General features: G+C 47.3%; 1 protein-coding gene across 1 annotated transcript in view; it reads left to right on the plus strand.

Moving 5' to 3' along the window:
- The window catches only part of LOC147103434 (polycomb protein SCMH1-like), a 260,249-nt gene that overhangs the window by 218,118 nt on the left and 19,190 nt on the right, over positions 1-22,941 (plus strand). The window contains exons 9-14 of the mRNA XM_085963022.1: positions 7,114-7,370; positions 8,010-8,139; positions 12,075-12,275; positions 13,613-13,801; positions 15,006-15,137; positions 15,261-15,461. Of these exons, the coding sequence (XP_085819148.1) occupies positions 7,114-7,370; positions 8,010-8,139; positions 12,075-12,275; positions 13,613-13,801; positions 15,006-15,137; positions 15,261-15,461 (1,110 nt within the window). The remainder of the gene's footprint in view (positions 1-7,113; positions 7,371-8,009; positions 8,140-12,074; positions 12,276-13,612; positions 13,802-15,005; positions 15,138-15,260; positions 15,462-22,941) is intronic.

A 22,941-nucleotide genomic window follows, 5' to 3' on the forward strand; every position in this document is an offset into this window, starting at 1 on the left:
TGAGATTAGAAGTGATATAACCGCATTTGAAATAAAAGGAGGATAAATATTAAATAAACTAATCAAACTCAGAGGATAAAACCGCTGGTCTGGACAGCTTACATTGCGCACTTTAAAAGAATCTAGGGAAGAGATAGCCGAGGTACGATTACACATATTTAATAATTCGTTCGAAAAATGTGTAATGGCAAGGGTGTGGCAGATAGCTAACGTAATACCTATATTTAAGAAAGGAGGTAGAACATGTGCAGGGAACTATAGACCAGTCAGCTTAACATCGGTGGTAGGAAAAATTATGGAATCCCTATTAAAGGAAAAAAACAGAAGAATATCTAGAAACCAAAAATATAATAATGAATAGTCAGCATGAAATTCAAAAAAGGAAAGTCTTGCTTGCCCAACATCATTGAATAATTTGAAGAGGTAACAGAGAGAGTAGACAAGGGTAATGCAGTAGATGTAATTTATCTAGATTTCCACAAGGCCTTTGATAACGACTAATGAATAAGGTCAGAGAATGCAGAGTTAGGGGACAAGTAGCAGCATGGATGGCCAGTTGCCTGCAAGACAGAAGGCAGAAAGTAGGGGTAAAGGGTAGCTATTCAGAGTGGCAGAAGGTGGGTAGTGGTGTCCCACAAGGATCAGGGCTGGGACCACTGCTGTTCACCATTTATATTGACAATTTAGACTTTGGATTCAAAAACACAATTTCTAAATTTGCGATGACAATACTGAGGAGGACTGCAACAAATTACAAGAAGACATTAATAAACTTGCAGAATGAGTATATAATTGGCAAATGAATTTCAAAACAGATAAATGTGAGGTATGGCATTTTGGTAAGAAAAATAAGGAGGTCACATATTATTTGGAAAATACGAATCTAAATGGGGTCGAAGAGCAAAGTGATCTCTGAGTCCAAAAACAGAAATGACTAAAAGTTGCGATGTAGGTTAGCAAGGCCATAAAAAAGCAAACCAAACACTAGGGTTTATTTCTGGAGGGATAAAATTGAAAAGTAGGGAAGTTATGCTAAACTTGTATCGAACCTTGGTTAGACCACACTTGGAGTACTGCGTACAATTCTGGTCACTATATTATAAAAAGGATATAGAGGCACTGGAGAGGGTGCAAAAAAGATTTACAAGGATGATACCAGAAATGCGAGGTTATACCTATCAGGAAAGGATGAACAGGCTGGGTCTCTTTTCTCTTGAAAAGAGAAGGCTGAGGGGTGACCTAATAGAGGTCTTTAAGATTAGGAAAGGTTTTGATAGAGTGGATACAGAGAGAATGTTTCCACTTGTGGGGAAGAGCAAAACTAGAGGCCGTCAATATAAGAGTCACCAAGAAATCCAATAGGGAATTCAGAAGAAACTTCTTTACCCAGAGAGTGGTGAGAATGTGGAACTCGCTACCACAGGGAGTGGTTGAAGCGAATAGTATCGATGCATTTAAGGGGAGGCTGGACAAGCCCATGAGGGAGAAGGGAATCGAGGGTTATGCTGATAGATTCAGATGAGGAAAGACGGGAGGAGGCTCGAGTGGAGCATAAACGCCGGCATGGACTGGTTGGGCCGAATGGCCCGTTTCTGTGCCGTATATCCTGAGTGAAGGTATTTGATGCAGGAACAATTTGTTTACAACTATGTCGCCCATTTGTAATTAAAGTAGTGCTGCAGTCTGAAACTTTATTTTAAACTTGCAAAGCAAATCTGCATTCCCGCAGCATTATAGATTTCGAAGAAGATGCCGTTCTCTAACCTGTATGTTGCATGTGATTTTGGTTGGCCTAGATTTTTTTAAAATTTGTTTGTGGGATGTGGGCATCGCTGGCAAGGCCCATTCCTAGTTGCCCCTGAGAAGGTGGTGGTGAGCCGCCTTCTTGAACCACTGCAGTCCGTGTGGTGAAGGTGCTCCTACAGCGCTGTTAGGGAGGGAGTTCCAGGATTTTGATCCAGCGACGATGAAGGATCGGTGATATATTTCCAAGTGGGGATGGTGTGTGACTTGGAGGGGAACTTGGAGGTGGTGGTGTTCCCATGCACCTGCTGCCCTTGTCCTTCTAGGTGGTAGAGGTCCCGGGTTTGGGAGGTGCTGCCAAAGAAGCCTTGGCGAGTTGTTGCAGTGCATCTTGTAGATGGTACACACTGCAGCCACAGTCTCTTCTGTTAGGCAGTCCCTCGGAACCGAGGATGATTTGCTTCCACATTAAAAATGAGTTCGCAGGTGACGGATGAGTTCAATGCGGGACCTACAGTCTCTTGTCACAGGTGGGGCAAACGGTGGTTGAAGGGGCGGGTGGGTGGGGTGCTTGGGTTGACGTGTGCTCCTTGCACCGCTTGCTCCCGGCGAAGAGACTCGAGGTGTTCGGCGCCTTCCCGGATGCTTCTCCTCCACTTTGTGCGGTCTTGGGCCAGGGGCTCCCAGGTGTCGGTGGGGATGTTACACTTTTTCAAGGAGGCTTTGAGGGTGTCCTTGAAATGTTTCCTCTGCCCACCTGGGGCTCTCTTGCTGTGCCGGAGCTCCGAGTAGAGTGCTTGTTTTGGGAGTCTCGTATCAGGCATGCGGACAATGTGACCCGTCCATCGGAGCTGATCGAGCGTGGTCAAAGCTTCGATGCTGGGGATGTTGGCCTGAGCAAGAACACTGACGTTGGTGCACCTATCCTGCCACGGTACGCCGGTGGTGGAGGGAATTAATGTTGAAGGTGGTGGATGGGGTGCCAATCAAGCGGGCTGCTTTGTCCTGGATGGTGTTGAGCTTCTTGAGTGTTGTTGGAGCTGCACTCATCCAGGCAAGTGGAGAGTATTCCATCACACTCCTTACTTGTGCCTTGTAGATGGTGGAAAGTATGTTGCATGTGATTTTGGTTGGCCCAGATGCCACTTTCTAGAGAAGCTGTAGTAATGTTCCATTTGAAATCGTGTTCCCACATCTGCATTTAATTTGATTAGACAGGGTTTGTAAATTAGCGCAATCATCACCTGCACCAACATCTTTTCATTGAGGCATTTTTCCTGACCTTTGCTCATTTTATTGGCTTTGGTTGAAAGCAAACAAGAATGCTGCATTTTTATTCCAGTCAATATCTTGTGTATAGAGGGTGAAGGGGCAAGAAATATAATAGCCGACATTATCGAGTTGTTCCTGGAGGACTAGCTGAATTGTTGCTGTGATGTGTTCTTCACTGAGTGGCAAAGCAGTGCTTCTACTTTGGGGCAAAAATGCAGGCGGGCATATTGTTACAATGCCGCGGAAGATGGAATCTGTCTATTGAGGGCTGGGGGGAAGGGTGCTCGCACTGCAGGCCCGTGAGCCACATTCAGCTGCTGAGCTCGCACAGTCCAGGCCTTCACAACCCAGGCAACTTGGTCCTATTGCTGCTCGTATTTCGTTCAGGCTTAATTGTCTTGTTTTATGTTTCGTGAGCCTCACTGAATCAGGACATGAAGGTCTATTCGTATCAAATGCAAATTAGTGGGAGCATGGATTTAAACTTCAGCTGTCCCCTCTGTGACTCCAGGTTCTTCTTCTTAGGCAGTCCCTCGGAACCGAGGATGACTTGCTTCCACATTAAAAATGAGTTCTCAGGTGACTGATGAGTCCAATGCGGGACACACAGTCTGTCACAGGTGGGGCAGATGGTGGTTGAAGGGGTGGGTGGGTGGGGTGCTCAGGTTGACGTGCGCTCCTTCCGCTGCCTGCGCTTGGCTTCCGCTTGCTCCCGGCGAAGAGACTCGAGGTGTTCGGCGCCTTCCCGGATGCTTCTCCTCCACTTTGTGCGGTCTTGGGCTAGGGATTCCCAGGTGTCGGTGGGGATGTTACACTTTTTCCAAGGAGGCTTTGAGGGTGTCCTTGAAGCGTTTCCTCTGCCCACCCGGGGCTGTCTTGCCGTGTCGGAGTTCTGAGTAGAGCGCTTGTTTTGGGAGTCTCGTATCAGGCATGCGGACGATGTGGCCTGTCCATCGGAGCTGATCGAGCGTGGTGAAAGCTTCGATACTGGGGATGTTGGCCTGACGTCGTTACATACCCTTGGAGCCCACAGATACAACATGGTTGGATGCCCCTGTATTAGTAACTCTCAGGGCTGGCTGAATTGGTGGCCACTTTATATAGAATCTGAGTCAGCAGCAGAGGAAAAGAGAGAGCGCAGACCTACAATATTGCACGTTTGGATAATCAGAATGGTTTGACTTTATGTATTATATTTCCAGGAAACATCTGTCTGGTTTCATTCCTCTTTTCTTCAAAAAAAAAAATGGTTCAACATCAGCACTTAGTCTGCAATGAAAAGAAAGATTTGCATTTCTATAGCGCCTTTCATATCCTCAGGACATCCCAAAGTGCTTTACAGCCAATGAAGTACTGTCACTGTTGTAATGTAGGAAACGCAGCAGCCAATTTGCGCACAGCAAGCTCCCACTAACAGCAATGTGATGATGACCAGATAATCTGTTTTTAGTGATGTTGAGGGATAAATATTGGCCAGGACACCGGGGGATAAATCCCCTGCCCTTATTCGAAATAGTGCCATGGGATCTTTTACATCCACCTGAGAGAGCAGACGGGGCCTCGGTTTAACGTCACCTCCGACAGTGCAGCACTCCCCTCAGTACTGCACTGGGAGTGTCAGCCTAGATTGTTGTGCTCAACTCTCTGGAGCGGGACTTGAACCCACAACCTTCTGACTCAGAGGCAAGAGTGCTGCCCACTGAGCCATGGCTGACCCTGTGCAAAGCATTGTGGGTTGCTGTAGTTCTGCTAAATATCCCAGACACACTTCTGTTGGAACGCAACAAAAATAATCTCCTGAGGACCGCCTTGAACATAACATAAGAATTAGGAGCAGGAGTCGGCCATTTGGCCCCTCGAGCCTGCTCTGCCATTCAATAAGATTATGGCTGATCCTCGACCTCAACTCCACTTTCCTCTCCTACCACCATATCCCTGGATTCCCCTAGAGTTCAAAAATCTATCGATCTCAGCCTTGAATATACTCAACGACTGAGCATTCACAGCTCTCTGGGGTAGAGAATTCCAAAGATTCACAACCCTCTGAGTGAAGAAATTTCTCCTCATCTCAGTCCTAAATGGCCGACCCCTTATCCGGAGACTGTGACCCCTAGTTCTAGACTCTCCAACCAGGGGGAAACAACCTCTCGGCATCTTGCCTAACAACCCAACTGAATTCATTATACTCCTTCCTCCGTCTGATGAGCTATTCCGTGGTCTCTAACTCAGATTCTCACCTGAACCCGCAGCCTCCTCCTCTAATCCTCTCTGACTTAGTAGCCTCCCTCTGTGACTTCTCCCCAAATTATCAACCTCCATCTCTTAAATCCTGCCCAAGGCAGCAGACTTTGACTCTTACTCAATCCTGAGGCCTGACTGTTCTACATGGGTTCAATTCACCTGCTATAATGCAAAGTATACAGCTGATCACAACACAAAAGGATAATTCCCGGGGAATTGTTTCAGCTGTTGGTTTGGACTGCCAAGTGTGGTCACTGCAAGCACGTGTCTGCTGTATAAAGGCCTCAATTTAAACATTTCTCACAAAGTTCTGACGAAGGGTCATCGACCTGCAATGTTACCTCTGTTTCTCCCTCCACGATGCTGCCTGGCTTGCTGAGTGTTTCCAGCATTTTCTGTTGTTTAAAAATTCTCATTCTTGTTTTCAAATCCCTCCATGGCCTCTCGCCCCCTCCCTATCTCAGTAATTTCCTCCAGCCCCACAACCCTCCGAGATCTCTGCGCTCCTCTAATTCTGGCCTCTTGAGCATCCCTGATTATAATCACTCCACCATTGGTGGCCGTGCCTTCAGCTGCCGAGGCCCTAAACTCTGGAATTCCCTCCCTAAACCTCTCCGCCTCTCTCTACCTCTCTCTCCTCCTTTAAGACCCTTCTCAAAACCTACCTCTTCGACCAAGATCTCCTTATGTGGCTCGGTGTCAAATTTTGTTTTATGACACTTCTGTGAAGCGCCCTGGGACTTTTTACTACGTTTGAGGCGCTATATAAATACAAGTTATTGTATGTAAAGGTTTGATCTTATTTCTAGGCAGCAGATTCAGAAGAGGACTGCTGATGATTAAATAGCATTAATGAGGGAGGTGGTGAGGCGTTTATTCAAAGACTGAGACTTGGGGCTGGATTTTCATTGAGGAGGCGGGTAGGAGGTGGGACTACAACTTTCGGGGTTGTAGTCCCGCCTCCATCGAGTTGTGGCCAACCCACACGATTTTGACTTGATTAACCTTGTTGAGTCCACCCAGCGGGCTCAGCAGGCCAATTAAGGGCCACCCAGCAACAGGTGACGTCACAGATTGACATTTCATCTGTCAAGACCTTTTGACAGATGAAATATCAGCGTTTCACAGCTGTTTGAAGCTGTCAAACACTGACAATCTGTACTCCAGGTTAATTCCTTCCTCTCAGGCTGATTTAGAGATCTCTCCGGAATCAGAAAGCTGAATGCTGCAATTTTTGACAGATCGCAGCCATTCTGCTTTCTGTGCCGGTGAGATGAGGGACTCCTGAGACCTGAAGGAAGGAAAGCTGTAAAGTTAAGTAAAACTTCTTAAAACACTTTAAACACACCAAACACACTTACCTCTGCCCTCATGCACCCATCACTCACCTGAACACCGGACATCTCGACCCCGCCAAGCCCTTCAGCCCGACGGCCCGCCTCGCTAACTTGGCGTGGTTTGGAGCCGTCGGGAATCCCACACTTCAGCAATAAAAATAGGGATTAGGCTCAAAACTGCCTGTTAACTGGCACTAATCCCCTTCCCGCCTCGGGGAGGCGGGTCCCAGGGCGGGGCGGGTACCCGCCTCCTTTGAAACTGGCATGGAGGTGGGTTGGGGGCAGGATGGGTTCGTGCCCCCCAATTTCGGGATTTTAACCCCCCACACGCCTCCAATCCCACCTCCACGGCCCAATGAAAATCCTGTCCTTGGACTGCATTACTGTGCTGAAATAATTTTACTTCCAGTCTTCAAAATCAAATTAATCTGAGATATAAAAATTAACATTGATAACCTAAAGGCAGAGAGTTTGAACGAAAATTGATTTTCACCTGTTTGTTTGTTTCTTTTTCCCCCAGTGGTCATCTCAAAGAATCTGTCGGCGCCTCCGGAGGTGAATTCAGAGAAGCAGAACATGCAGGCTTCGGTCAAAGCCATATCGGAGCAGCTTCCAGTCCAGCGCGGCCGGAAGCCCGGGAGGAAGAGGAGCCGGGTGGGGCAGGAAGCCTGCATACACAAGCCAGAAATTCAGCATCCAATCTCGTCACCCGCCAACGCCAAGCCGGTGGAACCATTAAAAATCCCAAAGAAGAGAGGACCAAAGCCTGGGAGCAAGGTAGCTCACTTTAGGATAGGCAGCTGGTCTACCAAGCCATCCTTGCATGCAGAGTGTGTGAAATATTTAACTTTAACACAGGTGAGAGGTTTGTGGGTTTTTATTTAAGCATGTAGTCAGGAACACTAACTCCTGCCCACCCCCCTCCCCCCCCCCCCCCCCCCCCCAAGGATGGTTTACTCTTAATGCTAAGCCACTTCAGAGGGTAAGTCGGGAATTTTAAGGATGGGCAATAGGTGTGGGAACAAAGTGTCCACCTCCACTGTGCTGTTATCACTGTTAGATACCGTACAAAGAAAGTGTGGATATTGTAGGAACTGTTGAATACAGTAGGCAGAAAATTGCAGACTGCGGAGCACAATAGAAAATACTGGCCACAATCTCTAATTGTTGAAATGTGTTTTGAATGCACTCGGTTTTGAATATTGAATATTCTGTGGGGGGTTTTTAAGTGTGTGTGTGTGTGTGTGTAATTTTAATAATAAAATTCCAGCACTTCAAAGGATTGTTCGAGAATTTACTAAACTATTGAGTTTGCTGAATTCAAGTCCTGTAGTCTGGTTCGGTTTCTTCGGGTGATGGAGCAATTCTGTTGCAGTTCTCCAAGTTAATTGATCACTTTATTTATTTTTTTCACAGCGGAAACCTCGTGTCCTACAGAATCCTGTGCCAACCTCCCCTACCACTAGCACACCAGAGCCAGATACCAGCACAGTTCCTCAAGATGCAGCCACTATCCCCAGCACGGCCATCCTGCAGTCTCCAACAGGTAAGCTGAATGCTTAACATTGGGCCGAACTAAATCTATTTAATGCTGGCAACAACAATAACTTGCATTTATATAGCGCCTTTTAAGGGGGTAAAACGTCCCAAGGCGCTTCACAGGAGCGATTATCAGACAAAATTTGACACCGAGCCACATAAGGAGATATTAGGGCAGATGACCAAAAGCTTGGTCAAAGAGGTAGGTTTTAAGGAGCACCTTAAAGGAGGAGAGAGAGAGGGGGGGAGAGGTTTAGGGAGGGAATTCCTGAGCTTTAGGGCCCAGGCAGTTCAAGGCATGGCTGTCAGTGGCGGAGTGATTGAAATCGGGGATGCTCAAGAGGCCAGAATTAGAGGAGTGCAGAGGAGATTACAGAGATAGGGAGGGGCGAGGTCATGAAGGGATTTGAAAACAAGGATGAGAATTTTAAAATCGAGACGTGTTTAACCCGGGAGCCGATGTAGGTCAGCGAGCACAGGGGTGACGGGTGAACGGGACTTGATGCGAGTTAGTACCCGTTTGTTTAACCTGCTTCCTCAAGTCTACTAAACCAGGGCAATTTCAGGGGAATCATCGTTAGACTTAAGCCAGTTACCTGGTCTGGCTTGTTTCCAAAAGTAAAAAAAGGCACCACTGAACTTTCATACACTTTTTGTTTTTGTTTTATGGTGCTGGGGGATAGAACTCCCCGTGCCCCATCCCCTTCCCCCCAATCAGTGACCACATCGAGCACTTTCTTCAGAGAGGGCAGCGTGCTAGTTGAATACAGTGTAGACCTTCCTCTGCACGGCTCCACTATTCCACTTGGGCTAGATCCCACTAAGCAGGAATGCTACTTATAAAATAAAATTTGGCCAGTCTCAATGATAGACGCGCACTTGAAGTGCCGTAACCTACAGGGCTACGGACCAAGAGCTGGAAAATGGGATTAGGCTGGGACAGCTCTTTTCCGGCCGGCACAGACACGATGGGCCGAATGGCCTCCTTCTCTTGCTGTAAATTTCTATGATTCTATGTTGGTTTTTGAAAAGGAAGTGGCCGTTCACATTTGTGATTTGGCTGTTCTCAAATCTGTCATTGTCACTTTTGTTCTCTGTTCACCTCTTCCAACATCCTGTGTTCAAATCCCTTCAATCTGGTTCCCATCCTGCCTACCACACAGGTCAAAGTTATCCTCCATGACTGACGACAGCTCATTATCCTTCCTTCATCTATCCACAGCCGCCTTCAAAATGGTCAGTTGTTCCATTCGCCTTCAACGCCATTCGCCCTCAATGCGGGACTAAATGTAACATTTCCAAATTTGCTGATGATACAAAGCTAGGTGGCAGTGTCAGTTGTGAAGAGGATGTGAAGAGGCTTCAAGGGGATCTCGACAGGCTCAGTGAGTGGGCGAGAACATGGCAGATGGAATATAATGTGGATAAATGTGAAGTTATCCACTTTGGTAGAAAAAACAGAAAGGCAGAGTATTTCCTGAATGGTGAAAGATTGGGGAATGCAGATGCTCAAAGGGACCTGGGTGTCCTTGTACATGAGTCACTGAAAGTGAATGTGCAGGTGCAGCAAGCCATTAGGAAGGCAAATGGTATGCTGGCCTTCATTACAAGAGGATTTGAGTACAGGAGTAAAGAAGTCTTACTCCAATTATATAGGGCCTTGGTGAGACCACACCTGGAGTACTGTGTACAATTTTGGTCTCCTTACCTAAGGAAGGATATACTTGCCATAGAGGGAATGCAATGAAGGTTCACGAGATTGATTCCTGGGATGGCGGGACTGTCGTATGAGAAGCGATTGAGTAAACTAGGCCTGTATTCTCTTGAATTCAGAAGAATGAGAGGGGATCTCATTGAAGCATACAAAATTAGGGCTTGATAGAATGGATGCTGGGAGAATGTTTCCCTTGGCTGGGGAGTCTAGAACCAGGGGCCACAGCCTCAGGATAAAGGGTAGGCCATTCAGGACTGAGATGAGAAGAAATTTCTTCACACAGAGGGTGGTGAATCTTTGGAATTCTCTACCCCAGAGGGCTGTGGAGGCTCAGTCATTGGGTATATTCAAAACAGAAGTCGATAGATTTCTGACGAGTAAGGGCATCAAGGGATATGGCGATAGGGCCGGTGAATGGAGTTGAGGCAGAAGATCAGCCATGATCTCATTGAATGGCAGAGCAGGCTCGAAGGGTCGAATGGCTCACTCCTGCTCCTATTTCTTATGTCCTTATGTTCTCTCGTCACTCATCTGTCTCCATGGTACTGCACTCAGGTGGTTACTCCCCTTTGTAGCCGGTACATCTCCTGCAGTGGTTGCTCTTCCCGCTCTCCCACAGTCACTTCCAGTGTACTCCGACATTAGATCCTCAGCCCCCTTCCGTTCCACGTCGCCTTGCTGCCTTTGGCGTTGTCCTCGAGTATGGAGTCAGTCCCCATGCGTCGGGCTGGCTAACGTCCAGCATACCTCCCAGCCAGACTTCTTTTCTATCCCCGTGGCATCCAACTGTTTGTCCAGCATTGTCACAGATGAGGCAGAATTTTCTTCAACTCAACACTGGCAGGACCAAACCTATCCTATTTGGCTTCTGCCAGAAACTCGGCCACCCTCGCTTTCACTGCCTCCACCTCTTGGCCAGAGCCCAGATGTGCATAAACTCCCGGGTCGTGTCTGACACTGAGCTCAGCCTCCTATCCTGCCCATTGCCAAATCCATCCATTTCCTCCACCATAACATTGCTGTCCTTCATCCCTATCTCTGCCCCATGTTCTACTTCTCCAACACTCTCCTGAATGGCCTCCTGAGCTCCACCCTACACCCTATCCTATTTAATTGAAACAAACTGTCAATTGGAACGCAGTCTTACTCCCTTCATTGTCTTATAAACCTCAATCAGATCACCTCAAAGTCTATGGGCCAGATTTTCATTGGGCCGTGAGGCGGGCTTTCAGGCGTGCGGGGGGGGCAAAAATCCCGAATTCAGGGGTCCCGACACCATCCCGCCCAAAACCCGCCCCCACGTAAGTTTCAAGGGAGGCGGGTACCCGCCCCGCACTGGGACCCGCCGACCCGAGGCGGGAAGGGATTAGTGCCAATTAACTGCCTCTTAACAGGTAGTTAACAGGCAGTTTTTAGCCTAATCCCTATTTTGAGGGGTGTCGTATGGGATTCCCGACGGCTCCCAACCACGCCAGGTTAGAGCAGGCGGGCCGTCGGGTTGAAGGACTTGGAGGGGTCACGATGTCGGTGTTCAGGTGAGTGATGGGTGCATGAGTGCAAAGGTAAGTGTGTTTGGTGTGTCTAAGTGCGTAAAGAAGTTTAAATTACCTGTACTTACCTTTACAGCCTTTCTTCCTCCAGGCGTCGGGAGTCCATCACTCAGCCGGAACTGAAAGCTGAACGGCTGCGATCTGTCAAAAGTGACAGCCTTCAGCTTTCAGTGCCGGTGAGATTTCTAACTGAGTCTGCGTAGAAGGACTCAGGTTAGAAGTCAAACTGTCAGTGTTTGACAGCTTCAAACAGCTGTGAAACACTGATATTTCATCTGTCAAAAACTCTTGACAGATGAAATTTCAGTCTGTGACATCACCTGTTGCCTGGTGGCCCTTAATTGGCCTGCTGAGCCTGCTGGGCGAGCTCAACAAGGTCAATCAAGGGAAAATCGCGTCGATTGGCCGGACGTCGATGGAGGCGGGACTAAAACCCAAAAGCTTAATGAAAATCCAGCCCTACGCTTCTCTAAAGTGTAGAGTCCCAACTCTTTTAGCCTATCTTGATAACTAAAATGCTTTACACTACGTGCTTGTTTCTGATTACCCTCTCCTGTAATGCTTATCTGCTTGGCCCAAAGCTGATGACCCCAGTATGTGTAAGTATTGGTTACTTGTGACCTCTGCGTGACATTATGGAATGTAATTATCTGTTTTCTATGCTTTATGTATGTTCAGTCTGTGTTTACTTGAACAAAAATGGCAATGCAGGACCGCATCTGGACAGAAAACGAGTGCAGCAACTTCCAGATCACTTTGGACCTGCTCGGGCTTCTGTTGTCCTGCAACAGGCTGTACAAGCCTGCATAGACTGTGCGTACAATCAGAAAATGGTGTTCTCCTTCCTGAAGCAGGGCCACGGTGGAGAGGTGATATCTGGTAAGTGAACAACTTATCCTAGCTACGGATGTGTTGCCCTAGAAAACCCTGTTTTCAGCAGCCAATGCTTTTGTCTGTAGACTCTCTGGGGGGGGGGGGGGGGGGGGAAATTCAGTTGTTTGCGCCTCCCGCAAGCGCCTTAAGAGGGCACTAATGGGACGCAAAGCAACTAGCGCCCGGGCGCGGCGATGTTTGCGCCACTCGCGAAATTAACTAGACATTTTGCGGCGGCACTAAACACTACCGCCACGATCTCCTGCGCCGGCAGATCGTGACGTCAGTCGAGTGCGCAATGCCCCGGTAGGGCCCCGGACCGGATATTGAGTGGCGCCCCCTGCCTTACCGCCTGCCGCTAGCAGTGACAGGTTGAGGGGAACGTTTTGCAGTCGGGAAGGGACTGGGGGAGCACTATTTAAAGGCGACTGCTTCCTGTCTTTTTTGTTGGTGACATTTTTGCACCACACATTCTGAGAGAGAGAGAGAGACTTCTGGAGAGATTCAACGCTGTGTGAAGGAGTTTTGGGGACTGAGCAGCACTTTGCAGGTTCATTTTGATTTGCCCTTCCTTGCTTCGTCAGCGCTCTGAGGTAGCGCCTCGCTCCTCGGCCTTTGCGCTTTAAGACAGGTGTGAAGCGCCTGATTTAGCGCTCCAATCACCTCCGGGGACAATAAAAGCCAAGTTTGTCGTCAGAGGCGATAATTAGCGCCAGGCGCTAAACTTTGCGCACGGCCGATAATGGCGCCCCAAACGGGGCGATACTGAATTTTTCCCTCTCTTTTTTCCCCCCTGAAATAGTCTGGAAGAACGTATGTTAAATCGGATGCCTTCCAGAGAAGGGAGCTAAAACTCAAGGATGTCCTAAGCTATAATGACTCTAATGGAATTGTAGCGGGGTCCCCTCCGCTGTGACATTTCAGTGTAGATTTGCATGCCATCACATTGATTGACGAGAGATCGAGTGGGAATATGATCCAGGCTTTTAGAGGCAGAGATGTAGCTGTGTGCAGGTTATTTAATTTGCACTGTTAGCGCAGAACCTAAAAAGCACAAGTTTAAAATTAACAAACCACAATTAATTCTGAATTATTTATACATATTGATCATTTGTAGTTATTCCTAGATAGACGTGTGATAAACAGGATGTACCCCCACAAGAACTTCATGACAAATAGTAACCAATGCATTGTGTTGTTCCCAATGAGATTCTCTTAAAAAAAAGTGGAGTTGAGGTCGAAGACCAGCCATGATCTTATTGAATGGCGGAGCAGGCTCGAACGGCCAAATCCTGCTCCTAATTCTTAAGTTCTTTTCTTCTTCCTTTGTTCTGTTTCCTTAGCCACATTTGAGCGTGAGCAGCACACTTTAAACCTGCCAGCCGTAAACAGTGTTGTGTACGCCCTGCGCTTTCTGGAGAAGCTCTGCCGCAGCCTGCGATGCGACAACCTTTTTGGGAACCAGCCCTTCAGTCAGTGCAATGCAGCCAATCACAACCCAATCGACTATGATAGTGACCGGTTCATGCCAGGTACCTTTTACAACCTGCGAAAAGGATATTTTGAGAGTTTTGCAAGCATTTTTCATGAAGTTTCTACCTGCAGATATTTGTGAAAGTGTTGGAAAGATGCATGATACAATATTTTCTTGGCAAAAAAAAATCAAAATACAGGAAAGTCTCTCTTTACCGGCACCTAAATAACCGGAAATCTCTCTTAACCGGCAAAATTCAGGAGTAGGTTCAGGTAAATTTTACTTCATATTAGTGGCCGTGTAACCGGGGTTCCTGGATCTGTGGCCGTGTAACCGGGATTCCTGCACCTGTTGCCATGCAACAGGGACGCCTGGATCTGTGGCCGTGTAACCGGGGTTCCTGCACCTGTTGCCATGTAACAGGGATGCCTGGATCTATGGCCGTGTAACCGGGGTTCCTGCACCTGTTGCCATGCAACAGGGACGCCTGGATCTGTGGCCGTGTACGGGGCTCTCGTACCTTAGTAACTATACCTCTCTGTAATCCGGACTTTTTGATCAACCGGCACCACACCGGTCCCGTCGGTGCCGGATAAAAAAGAGTTTCCTGTACTGTTAAAATATTACAAGGGGTGCAAAGGCCAACAGCCACGCTTCCACCACTTCCGCCATAGCTTCTTTCTCTGCTTTCTTACTGTGCACAGTTTTGTCTCCTTAGCTAAGGAAGGATATACTTGCCTTGGAGGGAATGCAGCAAAGGTTCACTAGACGGATTCCTGGGATGAGGGGATTGTCCTATGAGGAGAGATGGAGTAGAGTGGGCCTGTATTCCCTAGAGTTTAGAAGAATGAGCGGTGATCTCATTGAAACATATAAGTTGGTTAATTCAGCAAGACCGAGATCAAATCTGGGACCTTCTGGTTTCCATTGCTCGGTAGCGCACTATGCATCCAACGTACCAACTGAGCCACGAAGGAAGCCCTGCCAATCTCTGCTGTGACTTGGGTGAAGAGGTGAATTTGGTCAGTTTGCTGACTGCCCTACTGAATAGGAGACATCCCATTGGTCGAGATCTCTCCATGGAAGAGAGGGATGATGTCTGTTGAGCCACCACAAAAAGCAGCTTAACTTCTCTCAGCAGAGGGTGGGTTGGAAGATCTGCAGGCAGGAGACTGCCAGTTATCAAAAAAGAAAAACGAGCAAATCATTTTTAGATAACAGCTTTGCATAGTTTTAGTAAATAGCCATTCATCTTTCACCAGGCAAAAATGAATCAGCAGAGGGAGGTGTTCAGGGACCCGGAAGAGGAATGAAAAGGTACATGCAAGACTCCCCACCATACAGTGCACCTCTATCACCCAAACTACCAAAAACAGACCGACATCCTTCAGAAGGCAAGTTTTATCCTGACTTTACTGGACAGTTACATTTTGTTTAGAAAATGAATCTAATCCTGTTTTAGTCCAGATTAATATATTAGTGAAGCTAATCTTTGATGCCCAATATAATTTTTCCAGCTGAAACCTTTATACTGGAGGACGGCCACCCAGGACCCACAGAGCACCGGCTGGATCCCATGGATTCTGCCCTTAATTCCGTAAATCCCTCCAGCCCAATGAGTAGAAACTCCAGGGAGTTCCGAGCCTATCGACCTCTGCACCACTCAACAAGCCTAACACAAAGTAACGCAGGGACCTTGCGACGGCTCAGTTCTGGAGGTAAGGTCTTGGCTGCCCATCTCCAATCTTCATGGCTTCTTTCTCTGCTTTCTTACTGTGTGCAGTTCTGGTCTCCTTACCTAAGGGATGATATACTTGCCTTAGAGGGAGTGCAACAAAGGTTTACTAGACTGATTCCTGGGGTGAGGGGATTGTGCTATGAGGAGAGATTGAGTAGACTAGGCCTACATTCTCTAGAGTTCAGAAGAATGAGAGGTGATCTCATTGACAGGGTAGATGCTGGGAGGTTGTTTCCCTTGGCTGGGGAGTCTAAAATAAGGCGGCATAGTCTTAGAATAAGGGGTCGGCCATTTAGGACTGAGATGAGAAATTTCTTCACTCGAAGGGTTGTGAATCTTTGGAATTCTCTACCCCAGAGAGCTGTGGAGGCTCAGTCGTTGAGTATATTCAAGACAGAGATCGATAGATTTTTGGATACTAAAGGAATTGAGGGATATGGGGAGAGTGTGTGAAGGTGGAGTTGAGGCAGATCAGCCATGATCTTATTGAATGGCGGAGCAGGCTCAAGGGGCTGTATGGCCGACTCCTGCTCCTATTTCTTATGTTCTCACTGTATCTAACCCTTAGCAGGTTGTTGCATCTACATCCCATCACCAGTCTACCTCGCCCAATCTGAACCAAAGGTGTACATTCTTATTGTTAAAGTTTAACTGGCGGAGTTTGGTGACTGAATAGGTTCACCTTAGTGACATTGGGAAATCCTGCTCATCAAGCTATTTCTTCTTAAAGGTCTTGTTCTGGCAATGCTTCTTGTATACAACTGAAGCAACAATTACTTAACAATGACATAATACCAGTTCCTGTGCTCATTTCATTATTTTCATTGACTCGTGTTCATTACTGTGATTGACAGCACTTTTTTTTAAGTAATTCACTTCCCCAGAAATTGGAAAGAAATTCATGTGGTTTGCGCCACAAGATGGCGTTAAAATGCCACTGACCGCTGTAATGACAGCTGATGCTGGGTCCGGCGCCACGTGCCATATCGGTGTTGCCGGTAGCGCTGCTGGTAAACTCAATCGCCAGGGACCTCGCCATCATGGAGATCGTGATGTCAGTGAGTGTGCAACGCTCGCTGGACGTCTGAGTTCCTGACTTTGTTATAGCCACTCACCTTAACGGCAGCGCAGAACAACGACAGGGAGAGCTGGCGTCTCCCAGCAGGAAGCAGGCTGCAGCAGCGATGTTTAAAGGCACCATCCCCAATCAGCTGTACCTGACAGGGTTTTGCAGTTTCAGTGCCTGTTTGCTACTTCCTGCAACTGAAACCGCTTTCTTTAGTTAGTTCAAGTTTTTTGGGCGACGAGGAGTGTTGATTCAAGTGCAGAAGTCACTCTTTATATGTTTAAGGACATCTGCTCACAACACTTCCTCACAGTCATGGGGGCTGCGGGATTGCCTCAGGACGGGGAGGAGGAACAATGGTGGAGGCAGCAAGACAGTCAGCCTTCCGGACGGGTTGTTCGTGACCGGCTCGTCAGACTCCAATTCGCATGAATGAAAGCCAGATCCCCACAGCTCACCACATCCCCATCATACAATCTCTGCCTCATGCCACATCACAGTATCCTCCTGGGCACAAAGCTGAAATGAGAGAGACCATAAAATATTCCAAACACATTTAATAAATATACCTAGAAACATACCACATGAATTCTAATAACTAATGATCCTTGTGCCTGCCATAGTTGAATATCTGCCATTGTGTGCAAAGTGTGAGATGTGGGTGTGAGTGTTGCTAGGTAGAGATTGTTAGTGGGTGAGTGCTGGGGGTGTGGTGCATTGAGCAGTGGGTGAAGCTTGTGGTACAGATGGTGGTATGTAAGCATTTGTTGAAGCCTTCACTCATCCTGACCACCCGTGTGAGCTCGTTAAACTTCCTCCTGCACTGGGTGTGGGACCTAGGGAGCACAGTGCTGCCCATGATGTGGTGTGCCACATCCCTCCACATAGTCTGGCAGACTTGTGGCAAGAGCTTCCTGCCAGTTGGGGGGTTACAGGACCGTCTGCCTTCTCTCCACCGCTAAAAGCAATGTCTCCAAAGCATCCTTGGAAAACCTCCAGGCTCTCTCCCTGGGGTGGAGATCTGCCATCAGGATTTGTAAATAAGTGCTCCTTCTCCTTGTCCTTCTTCTTATGGTTGTTGAGGCAGCTGCACACCCACCAATGCTGCGAATGAAGTGCTGTAGCATCAATGAACATCCCCTTTACTTGTGTTTAGACTACACCTGATATTGGTCTATGTTTTCAGTGTATTTATTACTGTTGTTTATTTATTATTACTGTCTTTCTATTAGTATTTCTATTAGTATTTTTATCATTGTTATGCCATATTTATTCCAATGTTGGGAGGACTCGTAAAAATCAACATTTCATTGTGCAGTACACACGTCTGCTGCATATATGACAAATAAAATTGAATTGAATTGAATTGAATAACGCCAATGAGCTTGAGCTTTTAGAAGAGAATCATGACTGCAATCATTTTAGTGAGGAGTGAGGACGAATTTTACGTGCAGCCTAGGCGATATTCAACTGGCACTACTTAACCATGTTTAGTCTAAACACTGCCCATTTTTGGCTATAACAAATTTCTAGCCCATTGACTTTTGCTGGGGTACAGGTCAACAGTCACCTTTTATTACCTGACCCCAAGTAGCCATTGTTCACATACAAGACTAAACAGTGCATATTGGCAGGCTATTCAACATAGCCTAGTCTGACTCTATCCTCGCTCAGTGACCACACGTTCCAGCAGATATCACTGAATAGAATCAGGAGCAGGAACCCAAGCTCGTTAATTTTCATTATTCTTTCTGTTTTCTCCTCTTCCTCCCCAGCCCAGGGGTCTGAGGCTATTTGTGGTGCCCCTGGTGTCGGCCGTGGCTCAGTGGGCAGCACTCTCGCCTCTGAGTCAGAAGGTTGTGGGTTCAAGTCCTACTTCAGAGACTTGAGCACAAAAATCTAGGCAGACACTCCAGTTCAGTGCTGTGGGAGTGCTGCACTGTCTGAGGTGCCATCTTTCGGATGAGACATTAAACGGCGGCCCCATCTGCTCTCTCGGGTGGGCGTAAAAGATCCCATGGCATTATTTTGATAGAAGTGCGGGGGAGTTATCCCCGGTGTCCTGGCCAATATTTATCCCTCAATCAACATCACTAAAACAGATTATCTGGTCATTATCACATTGCTGTTTGTGGGAGCTTGCTGTGCGCAAATTGGCTGCTGCGTTCCTACATTACAACAGTGACTACACTTCAAAAAGTACTTCATTGGCTGTAAAGCACTTTGGGACATCCTGAGGTCATGAAAGATGCTACAGAAATGCAATGAACATAAGAACATAAGAAATAGGACCAGGAGTCAGCCATTTGGCTCTTCGAGCCTGCTCTGCAATTCAATAAGATCATGGCTGATCTTCTACCTCAATTCCACTTTCCTGCACTATCCCAAAATCCCTATTCCCTTAATATTCAAAAATCCATCAATCTCTGTCTTGAACATACTCAATGACTGAGCCTCCACAGCCCTCTGGGGTAGAGAATTCCAAAGATTCACCACCCTCTGAGTGAAGAAATTCCTCCTCATCTCAGTCCTAAATGGCCAACCTCTTATTCTGAGACTGTGACCCCCGGTTCAAGATTCCCCAGCCAGGGGAAACATCCTCCCTGCATCTACCCTGTCAAGCCCTGTATGAATTTTATATGTTTCAATGAGATCACCTCTCATTCTTCTAAACTCTAGAGAATATAGGCCTAGTCTACTCAATCTCTCAATGTAGCATGCAGTGAAATATACTCCTGATATTGTATGGTAGAATAGCACTTCAAATCAGTCACTGCCATTTGATGATAGGAGCCTGCTGTTCATAACCTCCCAAACCCACGACCTCGTCCACCTAGAAGGACAAGGGCAGCAGGCGCATGGGAACACCACCACCTGCAAGTTCCCCTCCAAGTCACACACCACCCTGACTTAGAAGTATATCGCCGATCCTTCATCGCCGCGGAGTCAAAATCCTGGAACTCCCTCCCTAACAGCACTGTGGGAGCACCTCCACCACACGGACTGCAGCGGTTCAAGAAGGCGGCTCACCACCACCTTCTCAAAGGTAATTAGGGATGGGCAATAAATGCTGGCCTTGTCAGCAACGCCCACATCCCAGGAACGAATAAATTTTTTAAAAAACTTGTGAAGCCCTGTAAGAATTTTGTATGTTTTTCTTTCTGCCTGGGATGAGGTCAGTCAGCTCCATACAGAAAGAGAATCAAACTGGGAACCTTCCCAGTCTGTATTATTGGTTGGTGTTATTCGGCGATTTTCGTTGCTGTTCTTAAAAAGTGGGCATGAGCGGGACCAAAAATCTCTCCCTTATGGACGTGTCAATTTGCCGCCAGCTCCAATTTTCAGGCGGACCTCAATCCTGGTGACCAGAAATCCTGCCTGAAACAGGTGGGAGGCTCAGACCTGTCTGCAAATTGGGGTCAAAATCCACAGTTAGGATCCTCAATTCCATTTTCATCTCTGCCCACATTGCTGCTGCGATCCCCGCTGCTGCCTACCAACTGTGGACAGTGCCAGTCGAGAGGCGGCCATTTCCAGCGATATTTGAAGGACACAAAAGCAAAATACAAAAGCGGACGCTGGAAATCTGAAACCACAACAGAAAATGCTGGAAACACTCAGCGGGTCAGGCAGCATCCGTGGAGAGAGAAACAAAGTTAACGTTTCAGGTCGATGACCCTTCGTCAGAACTGGAAAAAGTTGGAGAAGTAACAGATTTTTAAGCAAGTGCAGAGGGGCAGGGAGAGGGAGGAGGGGAGGAAAGAACAAAAGGAAAAGTCCGTGATAGGCTGGAGGGCAGGAGAGATTAAAAGACAAAAGGGATGATGGTGCAAGGCAAAAGGAGATGGTAATGGGACAAGTTAAGAAACAAAAGATGGGTCTAGAGGAGGTGTAAATGGGAATGGCAGAATCAGCAACAGCTGCCATGTGAGAGAGAAAAGAAAACATAGGGGCAAAGGTTATGGGTGCTGTTCCTCGAGCTTACGTTGAGCTTCGTTGGAACAGTGCAAGAGGCCGAGGACGGAGAGGTCAGCGTGGGAGTGGAGCGGAGAATTAAAGTGACAGGCGACCGGAAGCGCGGGGTCATCCTTACGGACTGAACGGAGGTGTTCAACAAATGCTTACATACCACCATCTGTACCACAAGCTTCACACACTGCATTTGGTTGCCCCAATGTAGAGGAGACCGCATCGTGAGCAGCGAATACAGTATACTGAATTGCGAGAAGTACAAGTAAATCATTGTTTCACTTGGAATATTTGAAGGAGGTCGTCAGATAAAGCTGTAGAGATTTTCCTCTATTCATGTTTGGGGTAGCACCAAGTCCCGTTCACCCATCACCCCTGTTTTGTTAAATTTTAAAATAGTCATCATTGCTTTCAAATCCTTCCATGGCCTCGCCCCTCCCTATCTCTGTAATCTCCTCCAGCCCTACAACCACAACCACCCCCACCCCCACCCAAGATATCTGCACTCCTCTAATTCCGGCCTCTTGCGCATCCCTGATTTTAATAGCTCCACCATTGGTGGCCGTAGCTTCAGCTGCCGAAGCCCTAAGCTCTGGAATTCCCTGCCTAAACCTCTCCACCTCTCTCTCCTCAAAACCTACCTCTCTGACCAAGCTTTTGATCATCTTGACTAATCTACTGGAATTTTTTGAGGATGTAACTAGTAAAATAGATAAGGGAGAACCAGTGGATGTGGTGTATTTGGACTTTCAGAAGGCTTTCAATAAGGTCCCACATAAGAGATTAGCATGTAAAGTTAAGGCACATGGGATTGGGGGCAAGGTATTGACTTGGATAGAGAACTGGTTGGCAGATAGAAAGCAAAGAGTTGGAATAAACGGGTCTTTTTCTGAGTGGCAGGCAGTGACTAGTGGAGTACCGCAGGGATCGGTCCTTGGACCCCAGCTATTCACAATATATATTAATGATCTAGACAAGGGAACTAGATGTAATATCTCCAAATTTGCAGACGACACAAAGCTGGGTGGGCGTTGTGCTGTGAGGAGGATGCCGAGAAACTCCAGGATGATTTGGACAGGTTGGGTGATTGGGCAGAAGCATGGCAGATGCAATATAACGTGGATAAATGTGAGGTTATCCACTTTGGTGGCAAAAACAGGAAGGCAGATTATTATCTGAATGGCAATAGATTGGGAGAAGGGGAAGTGCAACGAGACCTGGGTGTGCTTGTGCACCAGTCGCTGAAGGTAAGCATGCAGGTGCAGCAGGCGGTTAAGAAGGCAAATGGTATGTTGGCCTTCATAGCGAGAGGGTTTGAGTACAGGAACAAGGATGTCTTGCTGCAATTGTACAGGGCCTTGGTGAGACCACATCTTGAGTATTGTGTGCAGTTTTGGTCGCCTTATCTGAGGAAGGATGTTCTTGCCATGGAAGGAGTTTGGCGAAGATTCACCAGGCTGATACCTGGGATGGCAGGAATGACGTATGAGGAGAGATTGGGACGATTGGGCTTGTACTTGCTGGAGTTTAGAAGAATGAGAGGGGATCTCATTGAAACTTATAAAATTCTGACAGGACTGGATAGACTAGATGCAGGGAGGATGTTCCCGATGGCGGGGGAGTCCAGAACCAGGGGTCACAGCCTAAGGATAAGGGGTAAGCCATTTAGGACTGAGATGAGGAGGAATTTCTTCACCCAGAGAGTGGTGAACCTGTGGAATTCTCTACCACAGAAGGCAGTTGAGGCCAATACATTAAATATACTCAAGAAGGAGTTGGATATATTTCTTAAGGCTAAAGGGATCAAGGGGTATGGGGAGAAAGCAGGGACAGGGTACTGAACTTGGATGATCAGCCATGATCGCATTGAATGGCGGAGCAGGCTCGAGGGGCCGAATGGCCTACTCCTGCTCCTATCTTCTATGTTTCTATGTATCTCCCCTAGTATTGCTTTGTGTGGTTCGGTGTCAAATTTTGTTTGATAACGCCCCTGTGAAACGCCCTGGGACGTTTTACTGCGTTAAGGGCGCTGTATAAATGCAAGTTGTTGTTGTGGGCGCGTCGTCACCATTACGCAATTTTGAAAGTGTTTGCAGTTGCTGTACATCATTCCAAACTGTTAAAGGGCTTCTGACTTCACATTTCCTTATTTGTGTGAGTCCTTCTGGGAATTCCACTCTGGCAAGAGGAGGAGGAGCTACAGCTAGAGGGAAATAGAAGGCGTTCTACTTGCTGGAATCCTTGCCCTCTTAACAGAGTTTATAGGCCCAGGACAGCATACCTGCAGTTGTCGGAGAAATATCTTGATTTTAAAATTTTCATCCTTGTTTTCAAATCCCTTGATGGCCTCGCCCTTCCCTATCTGTGTAACCTCCTCCAGCCCCACAACTTTCAGATCTCTGCGCTCCTCTAATTCTGGCCTCTT

Source organism: Somniosus microcephalus, chromosome 20 (genome assembly GCF_052327205.1).
Source record: "Somniosus microcephalus isolate GS21.2 chromosome 20, FLI_Smic_1.0, whole genome shotgun sequence".
Taxonomy (NCBI): domain Eukaryota; kingdom Metazoa; phylum Chordata; class Chondrichthyes; order Squaliformes; family Somniosidae; genus Somniosus; species Somniosus microcephalus.